The 15,349-nt window shown below is 41.6% G+C and overlaps 1 protein-coding gene and 1 long non-coding RNA gene across 6 annotated transcripts in view; one reads left to right on the forward strand and one right to left on the reverse strand.

The window, feature by feature from the left end:
- The window catches only part of MAP3K1 (mitogen-activated protein kinase kinase kinase 1), a 79,730-nt gene extending 68,422 nt beyond the window's left edge, over nucleotides 1–11,308 (reverse strand). For 2 of the 5 annotated variants that reach the window (XR_004283997.1, XM_032336198.1), the window contains exon 1: nucleotides 10,783–11,308. Coding sequence is in view for 2 of the 5 variants with exons in the window: in XM_032336198.1 (XP_032192089.1) it covers nucleotides 10,783–11,267 (485 nt within the window). In the remaining 3 variants the exon portion in view is untranslated. The other 3 variants (XM_032336196.1, XM_032336200.1, XM_032336201.1) reach the window with 3 other exon arrangements.
- Nucleotides 11,309–11,345: 37 nt separating this feature from the next.
- Nucleotides 11,346–15,132, forward strand: LOC116586352. Its single transcript, XR_004283998.1, has 2 exons — nucleotides 11,346–11,727; nucleotides 13,050–15,132. It is a non-coding gene; the product is annotated as an uncharacterized LOC116586352 (long non-coding RNA).
- The last annotated feature ends 217 nt before the right edge of the window (nucleotides 15,133–15,349 follow it).

Raw genomic sequence — 15,349 nt, forward strand, 5'->3', positions numbered from 1 at the left:
TCATATCACAGTTAAGAAAACTGAAGTGAACTGCCTGATTACCCTACCTGATATTGGGGAAACTCTGATTAGAATTCGCGTGTCTGTACTCTTAGATACTATGCAGCACTGCATCTCTAGGCCATTCTATACGATCTAAACAGAAATAATGAAAAGAAAGAACTGAAATTTGAAAAAATAATTAAAGTTTCTCTACAGAAAAATACTGTAACTGAAATTCATAACTCACAACAGAAGTGGAGGAAAACAAATGCAATATATCTCAGAGCTAAAATTATAATATACCAAGGATGATTACAAACCACTAAGAAAAAAACAAACAATTCTTACCCATGTGTGAAAGGAAATATACCAAAAAATATGAAGCTGATGATAAACAGGACAAGTTGTACAATGATGCTAAAAAGCTAACAAACAAATTAGAATAAGAAACCATCTTTCATCCACCAAACTGGCAAAAAATGAAAGACTAATGATATGCAATGTTGGCCAAAATGTGGGGCCATGGGCACTCTTACATACTATGAGGTAAATATAAACTGGTACAGTGTTTGACAGGGCACTTCAGCTACACAATCAAATTTTAAATAAGCATGTCCTTTGACTCAGCAATTCCACTTCTGAATATTTGTTTTACAGAACTACAAGCACAAATTTATGAAAATGTATACACAATGGTTGTCACTGAAACTTAATTTACAAATTCAAAAACAAACTATATAAATGTCTAAAAATAGGAAACTGGCTAACATGACATACATAAGATGGAGTATTATTCAGTCATTAAAAGACTCTGTGTTTATCATGATAACAAAATATTGTCAAGAAAAAAGCAAAGGATAGTCTACAATGTACAGTCCTTTTTGTTAAATGATAAAGATACAATTTTTAAAAAATAAATTATTCTGTTACTTTCAAAAGGACTGTATAAGAATTTTATTAATGAAGTTTAATACTATAAATTCTGAATCCCAGAAACATTAGGACCTCATACAACAGCCTGGAGATGTCAGCGTACCAGAGCAATTGAAACATATTTTCAAAATTCAAACACTAAAACTTTTTCAGGAATCTTAGTATCTACATTAATCGGCCACATCTTTTGTGAAATCGAAGTTTCAATAAATACACAAGAAGAATTTAAGAATACTAACAGAAATCCAAAAAATAAGAGATGTAGCCAATTTATTATCTTAAAGGAGAAAAAAGAAATGTGAAATGTCTGTTCCAAAACACTTATCATCTTAGCGCATACAGACATGACGAATGTTTTTACAAGTAATTAAACCAAAAACCTTGCAGTCATCAAGTAAATTGATCAATGTTACAGAGTTGGAGCTTACTGCCTGACTCTTCACAGCCTCACTAAGAAAAAGGTCAGTGTATACCAGGGGTGGTGATTAATAAGTATCCTAAGGAAACTACAGGGTATAAAATGGCTCAGGCCAAGAAATAAAGCAAAATAGATGTTCCCATACAGACAATCCACATGGCATTTCTAATGAGTACCCTCCAATTTTACGCAATTCTAAAGAACACTTCATTTATTCAGTATCATCAAGGCCATAAGACTATCTCTTCTAGGTAACTTAGAAGCTTACCACTTTAAGGATCAAAATACATTCTACAACTATCTTGAATGGAAATCTTGCTTAAAATATAATAAGCCTTCTAGCTCAGTTCAGTGAGTAGACAGAAACAAAGCCTTGTAACAGTAAGCCACACTCACCATTATAAAAACAATCCTGATCACACTCATTCTATCTACATAAGGAAATTGGTACTCAAAAAGTAATGTGGGAAGTCCTGCCATTTAATAAATTTATAATCTGAGAAGCTATCCAGATATGTGGAAATGAATGTTCTCACATCAGGTGTCCCCTGACACCAAGGCTATGATGTCCTCTTCTCCCTCCCTCTCTCCTCTTACGGTCAAGTTTCTCTCTACGCTGCGGCCATCAGGGAACCTGTCTCTTCCTCATACTGCCAGTCTAATTGGCTGCTTTTGATTGCAATGCGTTGGGGATACCAAATGGATAAGACTACAAGAATAATATCTTAAATAAGTGTCAGTGAATTCTGAGCCAATGCCCTTGAACTTTTGTTAAGCATAAAATCAAAGAACTTCAAAGGACAGATTTTGTTACAGGCCCTCTGGCAGCTGAGAGCCTTTTTTCCTTAGTTCTTAGTGCTAAACCATGTTCTAGATAAGGCAGGCTGTAAGATTTAGTTACCACCAGTAAACTTTAAAGTGTTTTCTGTTACATGGGCTCTTGGCTCCTAAGATTTCATACGGTATTTGCTTAGCAAATCTTTTCTTCAAAGCAAATGTGAACTTCTATTTACTCTAAGATGAATTAATAACAAATTAATAAATTTCGCATGACAGTAGGGTTATTGGGACAAGAAGTCCATAAGTAGTATTTTAAGTTTACATTATAAGTACTTGAAAGAGGAACAATTACATTAATGCATAACACCTTTTTGAGTATATTTATACTTAAGATGTAAATACACTCAAAAAATAAATACTTAAGGGACAAGAACTCTAAAATGGCATCTTAAGTTTACATAACATTCTGAGAATTTGAAAAAATGAGTCATTACATTAATGCATAACACCTTTATGCATATTTATGTATATATGAATATGAACATGATTACAAATACCATATATACATAAATATACATACACACCCATTTTCATCTCCCTAGTAAGTGCAAAAGAATTACATACAGATAGTAAACTCCTCCAACCTATAGCAGATTATCACACAGTATAGCAGTCTCCCCTTATCCACTAGGGACACACTGCAAGACCCCAGGTGATGCCTGAAACCACAGACAGTTCTGAACCCTACATATACAATGTTTTCTCCTATACTTACATACCTATGATAAAGTTTAATTAATAAATTAGGCACAGTAAATGAGTAACAATAACTGATAAAATAGAACAATTATTGCAATATATTTTTAAGAAGTTATATAAACGTGGTCTCTCTCAAAAGCTTACTGTACTGGTCTCTCAAAATCTTACTGTACTATACTCACCCTTATGATGATGTAACATGATAAAATGGCTACACAATGACATGAAGTGAATGGTGTAGGCATTGTGATGAAGCATTAAGCTACTAGTGAGTTTCTGATGACAGTGTCAAGAGGAGGATCATCTGCTTTCAGACCGTGACTGACTGCAGGTAGCCAAAACCTCAGAAAGTGAAACCATGGAAAGGGGAGGCAGGGACTACTATATAGCTATTTCCTTCATGCCACATTAAGCTGTCCTACCTCACTCACAGCACCTGGCATGTCTTAGAGTCCAGATACCTCCCAAAGAATCTATCACAAACTGAGACTTAGGACATATCAATCATCTAGGCTTTTGCTGTTTAATCCTGTCTCAGTTAGGTCCTAGACAAGTCTAACCAAAGGTGAAGAACAAACGATCTATGAGGTTGAGCTTGTCATGTCATTATTATCCTTACTCATTTATTCCACAAATATTTACCAACAGGCTACTCTGGGCCAGGCATTTTGCTAGGTGCTGGGTTGCTATCCAGCCACAGGCACCGCCCACTCAGGTCTTAAAGTCTTCAGGAGAAGATAGTAATTTATCAGATGAGATAACAAATGTAAAATCACAACACTGAGAGTAAGGACACTGTGCTATGAAGCCAGTCTGGGAGATGAGGGAAGAAAAGCTTCCCTGAGGAACTAACAGTGAGCTAAGATTTGAACAATGAAGTGCTGACTTGGGACTGGGGAAAAGTGTTCCCGGCAGAGGGAGCATGCAGTGCATGCCAAGGCCCGATGGCAGGAGGTAGTGTGCTGACTTTGAGGAAATGAAAGAAGGCAGTCTTGCAGAGAACAAGGGCAAGTGTGATCTGAGATGGGCCTAGAGAGGCACGCAGGGGCCAGACAGGGCAGGGACTGGGTAGGGCATGTTAAGGATTCTCTAGTCTTTAACCAAAGGGCAAGCTTTGGAAAGTTTTTAGACTTAATCTTATTTGCATTTCTAGAGGAACATTGTTATAATCAGATTAACACTTTAAAATGATCACTCTGGTCATATAATATGGAGGGCAGACTGGAAGGGAGAAAGCAGGATACAGGGAACAAGTCAGGAGGCTTGCAAGAAAGAGATCTTGCAAGCCTGAAAAGTGAAAGAGTCCAAGAAAGAGATCATGCAAGCCTGGCCTAGGAATGTGGCAAGAGGCCAAATCCCTAGCCTCTGATGGTGGACTAAATACAAGGAGTGCTCAAGGATAACTCCTCGGTTCTGGTTTTGCTGTCTCACGAGCAAAGAATACAATAGTAGGACAAAGTACAGGAAAACCCTGAATTTGATTTTAGATACCTGAGTATGGCTATGTCACACAGATAGGTGTAGGTCTGGAGTTTAGGAGAGGTCACGGCTAGGAAAACAAATTCTGCAATCACTTGTGAATGGTCAATAACTATCTAAAGGCATTAATGGTGGGAATGGAGAAGACAGAATGACAAAAGCCCTGGGATCACCCTAAGGATCTCTTAATATTTACGTTCAAGTGGGTGATGATGGGCCACTAAAGAAAAACTGCTAAGGTCAAAAAGAAAATCAGGAGGAGTGCCTAGGTCGCTCAGTCAGTTAAGCGTCTGCCTTCAGCTCAGGTCATGATCCTAGAGTACTGAGATCAAATCCTGCATTGGGCTCCCGGCTCAGCAGGAAGCCTGCTTCTCCCTCTCCTCCCTGCTTCTGCTCTATCTCACTATCTCTGTCTTTCAAATAAAAAAAAATAAATAAAATCTTAAAAAAAAAAAAGGAAAGAAAATCAGAAGGGTTACCCATTAGCCCAAATAATGAGTCATTTCAAATATTAGAAACTCAGTTTAAGCATGGCTCTAATTACTATGAAACTATATTTAGCTATTAAACTAAGTATGTTAAGTTTTGTTATATAAAAGCAGTCTATATTATCAACCACTGATTGCTAAATACCACCTACTGCAACTATGTATCAACATAAGAAACAGATCTTGCCTTTAAACTAGACCATGGTTAAAATCACATCAAAGTAAATTATTGTGATCTTCAGATATGGTAATATAAAAATTACCTCTTCAGGAAAATTAATTCATCCTAACATTTATGGGCACACCTAATATCCATGGGTGTCAGACACTAGTCTAGGTACTAGGCAGTGGTATAAATAGTAAAACAGAGTTTCTCATTTGCTAACAACTGATATTTAGTATTAGAATGCTGTAGAACAGTTGAAGATTTGATAATTTATCAGTTAAGTGACTATTTAGGCAATAACAAAAGGTAATGATCATGTCTATTTGTTAAGAGTAAAGTCTCCACCCAGTATCTACTATCTCCTTACTCCATATCCACTCACCATCATTATACTTTCATGTGATAAACTTAGTTAATGCACGAACTACAGCACTGTGTAAGCTTCCTCCAGTCTTCAAGAGGTCTGATGCCTGTTTGAAACTGTTTGAAACTAATCTGTATCTAGATTGCTTTTTCCATTACTCTGGAAATGGAAAAACTATAGCCTATACCTGTCCTAAGAAAGGCAAAAGAGACCAAAGGAAAGGAGCCAAAACTATGAGAACAAATATACAAGCACAAAGAACAAAGCCACCACCCTTGACTACTAACCTGGAAGGCCAGTTAATTCCTCAATAAGTTAGGGAGATACCACTGTATTCACTACACGACTATAGTGTGAAAGGCTGTGCATGAGACTCAAAGCACTAGTTTTTAAACTGGGAATATCTCTGTATTTCCATCTCTCTTAAAGCACTTAATATAGTACTGTTAAACATGTTCATACTAGACCCCTACCAAAAGAAACAGCAGCCATGCATCAATAATCTTTTTCTCTACCACTCAGACCATCATCATATAGAGATTTGTAAACCTTGGATGAATGAAATAAAAAACAAAGGAGCAAGATACCACTATACTGAAATAGCTTCTTTCCATGTGTGATGATTAAGATTCATGAGTAACATTAACTTTACCTTATTTCCCTCCACTTATAATAAAGCACAAAAAAAAAAAATCTAACACTCAACCTAAATCAATTTTTCTCCTTGCCTAACACGGTAAGGTGATTTAAGTACAGTCTACTTGTATTACACATACAAGGCCAGGTTATAGAAAGCTATGCAGTATATACATATAAAGGAACAAATATATTGGCAATGGCACTGGGTAGAGGCCTATCTATTGTTTATTATGAGTCCTGCAGAGCAAATTCTTCCTAAAAAATTATCAATTAAATTATTAATTTGGAAAAATAAAACCAGCACAGATGGTAGAAAGAAATGAACTATGGAGTCAGAAAGACATAGCTCTATCTTCTAGTTATGTGATCACAGGGCTTCAGCACCACAAATGAGTTTCCCTCTCTTGAAAACAGAAATTATAATATTGGCCTTAGAGGGCTGTAGTGGTAATGAAATGAGATACTACATATAACTGGCCTAACCTGCAGAAGGCAAGAAAGGTGACTACATAAACGGAATCCAAACATATATGTAAACTCAATGAACATATTTTAGCCAGGGCTAAAATCCACTTACAATCTTGCTATAAGAAGAGCACCTGACTAATCTCATTGTTTTGCAACATTTACTTTAATTCTGTTCCTGATTACTTCTTTCGTGCTTAAAAATGTTCTTAAAATGGGGCGCCTGGGCGGCTCAGTGGGTTAAGCCTCTGCCTTCAGCTCAGGTCATGATCTCTGGGTCCTGCGATCCAGCCCTGCATCAGGCTCTCTGTTCAGCGGGGAGCCTGCTCCACCCCTCTTTCTTTCTGCCTGCCTCTGTGCCTGCTTGTGATCTCTCTCTCTCCATCAAATAAATAAATATAATCTTTTTAAAAAGTTCTTAAATTCTTTGTTAATGACAACTTGGGTCTGTTCCTAAAACTGCACATTTCTTCATGTTAATCTTCTATCCATTTACATTTTTAAGTAGCTCTAACTTTTGACTTGGAATATAAAAAGAGGCAAGGACTGAGGAAAACCAACAAGTCTAAGGAATATACTTGGTATATCTGATATAAGCAGTATTCTCCAGGTCAGAGGTGCAATATATGCAATATAGTGTAGTTCTTCAGCAGCCTCTGGAGACCATTACTTTTCCATGCCATCTTTTCTACTGCCTCCTTTACAGAGAGTTAACTCTCAACCCAAGAAAATGGGTTACAAATGCAAAAACTGTGCTTTCTCAGAGTACTTCTGAATGCTCCATATTTTCCCTCAGGGGAATCCATTCACCATTAACTGCTTTGCCACCCCATTATTTCTTCTTCTGGAATGCTTACAGCCAGTGTCAAAGACTGATGAGCAGACAGCCTAGGCAAGCTGTAGCTGGTTATTTTGCTCTCTTGAAAACAAAGAACACTCCTTTCTTTACATGTTTTGAAATCTTCAAGTCAGTAAGTCAATGGCCATTTTTAAGACATGCAACATATGTTTGAGGTGCTACAGAAGACGGGAAAGAGTATCAATGAACAGGGCTACTTCCTGGTTTTTGTATCTAACAAAATGGAGTTATTATAGTGTATTGGAAATCATACATTAAGGAATGTTGGTTAACCAGTCACCCTTGCCAAAATCAGATATGAAAAGAAAACAAAAGTTGGCAACAACGATAGCTCTGATATTTTTCTTTCAGAATTACATTTAATAAGGTTAAATATAATAAAGAGTGCATTAATGTTCCTACCTGATTTAAAATAGAATCTGTAGAAAATTCATAACTATAAAACTTACAAATTCATGTAAGTTATGTAAGTTATGTAACTACTTCCATTGTTTCATAAAATCACCAACTTAATATTTTACAACTTATTTTTAGGTAATAATGTTCCTATATCTCCTCTAATAAAAAGGTCACTAAACTGTATTTTTAACTTAGCAGCTTCTAAAAGGAAGTGAAAGCTGAAGGCTATATGAGGATATAAAAGCAGCCTATGAAATGGTTTTAGTTTTAAACAAAAACTAACATTAACAAGTACAGCATATCTTGTTCTTTCATGGGGCCAGCAAATTGATAGTTAGGGATTTTTTAAGTTACAAAAATAGGATAGAGTAATTATATCTACCAAACACAACAGCCTTTTCAATGGAAAGCAAACACTGTAATTTTTCTTAAAAAATAATAGGTAGGAAAAAAAGTTCCTAATTCTATAATATAAGTTAAAATTCCAAACCCTTGGGCGCCACTTACAGGCACAAAACTTTCATTGATTTCTATTATTACACTAAAGGAGAAGGACAGACAGAAAATCTTTTATTTTTAATGAGTATGACTTACACAATTTATATTTCACAAATATGTTTCCCACATTTTCAGTTTCTACATCCAAAGAGCAAAAAAACTGAAGGAAATTCTGAAATTAAAAATCATAGAATTCTCTTTTAAAAATCCAAAAGGTCTTTAGACAGACGGGAACTCCAGACCCATACTACTGGAACACAAAAATACTTCAAAATCTCGATGCCCCATTTTCCTCAAAAAAGTACAAATAAAACTACTGTCAAAAAAGTAAAATATAAAGTTCACTGAACTCTTCTTAGTCGGTGTTTATACCAATAGATGCAAATGAATTTCAACTCCACAGACAGGGAAGTGGAAGGAAAATCACTGTATTTTCAAATTGAGGAAATCAACATTTTACTATAAATGAAGTCTGTAGGTATTACATTTGGGGTGAACAAACAGCATTCTGGCTAGTGAAATTCATTTTTTAAAAATGATTATGCTGATTAGCTCATTATTTCATACACTGCAATACAATCCACTCCTTCAACAAAGAAGGCAAAAACACCTACCTTACAACATGCAAAAATTAAACACGAATTATTCAGTTCCTGAATTCTGCCTCCATCTTAGTCCTCTTATTTTGTGTGGAGGCAACTCTAAACAACTTCTATAATTATTTTTACAGTGGTCGCTCCTCTACTATATTCAAAGCTCATTAAAAGGACTAGAATGCTGACACTAAGTTATTTACTGTATTCAAAAAGCTGCTCTCATAAGAACAGACAAAATTAACTTTTAAAATTAAAGTTTAATATTTTTATATGGAGCTCATTTGTAGTACCAACTGTCTTCAAAGAATTAATCTAGTGAGGTTTTAAATCCAATCTTCACAGAAGCAGGAAGGTGTACAGAAACGTAGCTCTTGTTACACCAAGTTATATTTTCAAGTGCACACAGAAAACTATCACAGCCACAAATCTCCTTTCCTCTCAAACTGCCATGGCAGTGTTGACCAAAATTTTTAGGGTTTTTTGGGGGGATGGGGTGGGGGTGCAACTTCCTGGTAATAAATGAACAATGATTTTAAATAAATAAAAATTTAAGCTCAAAAAAGTGCCAAAGCACTTTAGATAATTAACCCAAACCACGGATTCCTACTGTCAAAGTCGCCTCACAAGGGGAACAAATATAAGACACAGTCTTTAAAATACCCAGAATAAAGGTCAGGAAACTCTACAGGGCAACGGTTAACTATCAGAAAAACATTTCCAGCAACTCAAAATACTCATCAAGACTATGCTGTGCAAACACTAGTCAGATTTCCTAAAAAGAAGGATTACGACTGTCACACTTAAAAGAATTTCCTTTAACATAAATATTTCCAGTTGCCAAAAAAGGGTCAGGCCGAGAACGGCTCGTCTGTTACCTTACACGTACCGTAATGCATAGACACGTAGGACTCTCTGAGCCGAAGCCCACTGCACTGTGGTCCCTGGAATCCCGCAGCCGGCGGGTAGCCCGCGCAGCTAGCTGCACGGAGCAGGAAGCACCGCACCCCGGCCACAGTCCCCAGCCACGCCGGAGAGGCTGCGGGGAGCAGTCACCACTGCTTTGAAACTGAATGGCTGACACATCCGGTCCTGGCTCTTACACCACTCCGCCAAATGCAAACTTCAAAGGCCAAATTCAAACTCCAAACAGAAGTCACTCAAGTCTTAGTGGCGCTGGGCGCATTCCCAAGAACATGTGGAGCCCCTTGAGGGACGCAGTGAGAGAACCCAAGTCCTAAAATATTCCAAATCCCCGAGTTTGCAGCCTGCCCGCCCACACCGCTTTGACAGGCGTTACGGAGCCTTGCACCCCGAGAGCCTTGCGGTCGTGCTGCCTTCTGCCGATTCCCGGCCCGAGTACCTGACAAGGGGCTCTGTCTGTCAACGTCCGGTATACCTCGCGGCGTTCTCCGCGCCCCAGCACCCCCACCCGGCCTGGGGCTGGGCTCCGCACCCACTCCGCCCCCTTTATGACCACCGCCTGCCTGCAGGCTCGGGCCTCACCCCCAGCAATCCCGGGACTCTCTTCTGGGGGCGCCGCCGCTGGGCTCTTGCCCGGCCCCCAGCCCAGTCCCGAGGGCAGCGCCAGGGTCCCGAGCCGGGTCACTTCGGAGAGTCCCGATTCCGGGAGCCCCACAAAGCCAGCCCGGGGCCCCACACCTTATCTCCACGGGTCCCTGCAGCGCGGCTCGCACGCCTGTCACATGTCTGCAAACAATAACAAACTCTCCTGCACGTCCCCGCCCCGGGTCTCCGTTCCGTCCCCCAAGCCAGGTCCGGGCCGCCGCCCGACGCCGGAGGGGTCAAAGGGGGTGCCCGAGGGCTCGAATCCCGGCGAGCGGCGCGCAGCCTCGCTGCGCGGAGCCCCGAGACGCAGTGCGCGGTGCCCGGGATTCATTCATTGCCCTCGCCTGCCCGCCCCCCAAGTCCTCGCCGCGTTCCCGGCCGCGCTACTCACCCGGCGGGGGCCGCTGCAGGAGGCGGCTCGGCGGCGGGCGTCCGCTTCTCCCCGGGCTCGGCCCCCGCGGGGCTCTGGGCGCCGCTGTCCTGGGCGGCCGCGGGCTCCAGAGGGTGGGCGCCGCCACGGTTCGCGACTCCGTGAGGCTGCGGCACCGCCACAGCCTGGAAACCGCTCCCGCCCGCCGCCGGGTCCGAGGGCTCCGGCGACGGGGAAGTGGAAGAGGACGACGGCGAAGAGGAGGCGAGGAAGAGCGGCGGCTCCGGTAGCTGGTCCAGCTCCACACTCCGCACTTTACGCAGCTGCCGCCGCCGCCAGTCAGCCCGCTCGCGGCCCCCGCTGCCCGCCTCCCGCAGCAGTCCCGCGGCTGCTGCGGGCGCGCTGCTCGCCTTGAGAGCCCCTCCGCCGCCGCCCGCCTCGGGGCTCGCCGCCCCGGCGCCCGGGAATCCCGACGACGAGGCGCGATTCCCCGCCGCCGCCGCCATTTTCTCTCGCGGGCTACATTCGCTCGGCCCCTGCGAGGGAGGGAAGGGGCGGGGAGAGTGCAGGGGGAGGGCGGACCGGCGGGCGCTGCGCCGCTAGCGTAGGGCCGCCTGCGCCAACTGCGTGGGCAGGGCCCGCGGGAGGCTTGGCCTGGACCGTCCGGCAGGCGCACGGGATTCCGCTGGGCCGGGTTGGTGGGGAGGTGGTGGGGCAGGGTGGGGAGCAGGTGGAAGGAGTAGGCTGTGCGCCCCGCGTCGCGCACGGGCCGTCGAAATGGGCTGGGACGTAACGCCGCAAGGCGCCCTGGGCTTTGCGTGTTGCACTTGCCGGGCGCCAGGTAGTCCCGGGTTGCACCGGCGAGAGGAGGAGTCTCGGCGACAACAGCTTGCGGCTTCCTCTTCGCCGCAATCTTGGCCCGGCTCGTCGGGAGGTCGCCTAACGAGAGTTGCAGTTTGAATTTAGGTGTGTAGTGCGTTGAAGGGGATGCTAGCGAGAGGGTTTGCGGTCTGTCATTCTTACTGCCCTTTGCGGTGGGCGTCGGGGAACCCCGGCAAGGGCTAACCCTCCTCCCCCACCCCGCGCGGGAGGCGCAGGTGGCGCCCAGGGTTGTCGCCTGATGCAAAGCGAAAGAACCCCAATATTTAGCACACGTGCAGCCGCGGAGCTCCAAAAAAAACCTTTCTCCTCTTGTCGTCCCTTCCCCAACGCGAGCTACAAATACAACCTCAAAGTTTCCTGGGATATCTTGTTCACAACCTGAAGTCACGGATTTGGGATATCCCCTCTCACCACCTTCTCCGCCCCCGCTAGATAGAGACTTGGAGGGGCGGAAGTCCTTGTACATCTTTATTTTTGACTCCGCTGTTTTTGGGAAAGGCAGCAGTGTAACAGGACCACAGAGAGCTTGTTAGGGGAAGGAACCTAGGCTCTGCCGGAAAGTACTCGCTAATGTCATTCTCGGCCAGGTTTTGGCCCTCCCCGAATCCGATGCCTCTGGCGGCACGTCCCTCTTCCTGGCAGGGTCGGGCCACGGTCTGGGTTCCCTCCGCCCCCACCCCCACCCCGCCCTCCTCCGCAGTCCCCGAGTTGCCTAACCTGACGTTCGGAGCCGTTCTAGTCTTTGGGGAGGTCTCGGCGATAAGGAGCCTTGGAAGTGAAAGAGTACCATTTACATGTTAATGATTTTCGACCTTTCTTCTGACACGTAGAGCTTCTGCGTGGCGTTCATTTCTCCCCTCCCTTCTTTTCCTCGAGCTGATTTGTCCGTGAGGGGAAACCTCCCACAACCGGGGACCTGTATCCCTAGATTTATTTTGTGAAAACGTTAATTAAGACAAGGGGGTGGGTGGGAGGGGGAGGGTTCTTCAGGAACAGAAAGAGCGCGATCTTGTCAGTGTTCCTAGAATTATACGTTATGTCAGTACTGTCTACAAAATAATTCATTTGACTTCTTAGGACTAGAAAATCTTCCCGACTTTAAGTGTTAACCGCAAAAGGTGGTGATATTCGAGGGCTTTTTAAAATGTTACTGATTTTATATTAGCTCAATGTTTTGAATACTGCTGCTTCTGCCATAAGATAGTTACATTCAACGATACAAATTTTGAAGTTTAGATAAATCTGTCAAAATTTATATTCTACATTTAGGCTATAATTATACAGTACTTTAATGGTTACTAAGTATATCATCTAAACTAAACACTAGTTATCTCCCGTGTCTTCCAGGGTGCCACATCCACCAAATCCTAAATTAAAAAGAGTCAACTTTCCTCTTTCCTATTTAGATCGAAACACATACTCAAGTACCTGTAAAGGAGAAAAGCAAGTGGATGCCCTTAGCCTTTCAAGATTGCTCCAGTTTTGAAGTCTGGCCATAATAGCAAAGTAAAACAGGATTCCAGCAAAACTCCTTATTTGTACCAAATACAACACTGTCTACTAGTCCCCAGTTCTCCGCACCACCATGGAGAAACCCCAGTACTGGTCTTTTGCCTAGATTTGATGCTTTAAGTCATTTTGCCCTTGATCTTTTACGTAAATATTCAGCTGTCATCATGCATCTGTACACTAACAAATTGAATTTTTTTTTTTTTTGAGGGATAGAGAAATAAAGGACATGCTTGACTGCAAAGGATGTTCTTCCTCTGCCATATGTTATACAAAGTCTCCTTTGAAGAGGAGTTAACTGGTGGGATTGCTACTGTAGTTTCTCCATCTTAAGCATGGTTAGGACTCTAGCACTGGTTTTGGTGCTATTGGATCCTGCTTTATGTTACTGCTCAAATGCATATCTTGAAGTGCCTTACTTTGATTTCTTTAATGGCATAAAGTAGACTTGTGTCTTTTCAAAGATTGCTTGTACACTGAAAATTCCAGTTACTATTCCCAAGCTCTTTAGTTCTATCCTTTCTTAGATACAAGCATTGCAATGATTACATTTATGCCATGACAACTTTACTAACCTTTATGCTAGTGCTTCATAGATCACTGCTTCTACACAGTGCTTCTGGGAATTGTCACATTTCAATTCCTACACACATCCATATGGAGAATCTAGTTTAATACTGATGCATTTCTTGGCTGTGCATAAATATCGCTGACCTTAAAATGAACAGATTCACTATGCACTGCCAGAAATATTTCATACTGTACATCATTCATCATATATTTATTAAGCACCTAGCACCTACTATGCTCATGCAAGGGTTTTCCCTCTTCCCTGGGATATTGTTTGTTGTTTTTCATATTTACAAAATTAAATGAAACATTCTTATCTGCAGATATTTTTATTAGGTATTTATCAGGCTGACTCTATGAAGATTTCAGATTTGTGTGTATGTGTGTTTGTGTGTGTGTGTGTGTGTGTGTGTTTTCATGCTTGTCTGTAAGATTTTTATGTCTTAGGTTGACAAAGAGTAGGAATGTAACCTGGAGAATGGAGCAAATGCTTGTGTTCTATTATAGATAGATAGATAGATAGATAGATAGATAGATAGAGACAAAATACTTCAGGAGAGTTGGGCTAGAATTTGTTTTTTCCATACTTTCCAGACACCATATTTCCAGGTACTTCTACATGTTCTAGGTCAGGAAATCTTGTCATTTGTGGGGTAATTGACCCCCCTACAAGGGCAGTGTAGGTGACATTATAGTAGAAAGTTTCTAAAGCAGCCTTCACTTAGCTGACTCATCCAGCAACATTCCCAGTGTGGTGTTCAACATACAGAGGGATGCCAGAGGACAATGAACGCTCATGGTGCCTGTTAACTTCTCCCTCCAGGTGAATTGTGGGCCCCAAGAAAATCTGTCCTACTTGTTCCCAAACCTGATTATACCTATTATAACTGTCCTTACAAAATTTAATTAAACACTATTAAATTAATAAAACAAGGGTGTGTGATTGCAAAAAGAATGTTGTTCCAAAGAAAATTTAAGTTTCAGTTTGGAAAATGAAAGAAGGTGAGACACTGAAAAAAGTCTCTATTGGGCACCTGGGTGGCTCAGTTGGTTAAGTGTCCAACTCTTGATTTTGGCTCAGATCATGATCTCAGGGTCATGAAATCAAGCCCCTCGGGGGTCGGGATTCATACACAGCAGGATGTCAGCTTGAGATTCTCTCTTCCCTCACCCTCTTCCTTGCCCTTCTCAAATAATAGATAAATAAATTCTTAATCAAATCTCTATCAAATTAGTTGTGGATGGGATAACTGTAAAAGATTGGGAAAGCAAGTATCTATCAGTTCCCACTTTGCTTTAAAACACTAAGAAAAAAAAAATGTAGACAGTGAGATACGTGACAATGATACATGAAACTCTAAATAGCAAACACACACTCAACAGACCAAGGTCCTACAGCCAAATACTGGTTAAAAAAACCCAAACCATACAAAACAAAACTCTTTTATTTATGTTTTAGGCTAAAATAAGATATTTAAGATATGTGTATCTTATAAAGATATGTAAACATACACATATTTATGATTCCTTTTTATTAACCAGCCATCTAAATATTTGGATATATTTGCATGTACTTAAAATCAGAAACTAAATTTTGTAATAAATAAAAAATACAGATGAATTGGGC

This window comes from Mustela erminea, chromosome 3 (genome assembly GCF_009829155.1).
Source record: "Mustela erminea isolate mMusErm1 chromosome 3, mMusErm1.Pri, whole genome shotgun sequence".
NCBI lineage: Eukaryota > Metazoa > Chordata > Mammalia > Carnivora > Mustelidae > Mustela > Mustela erminea.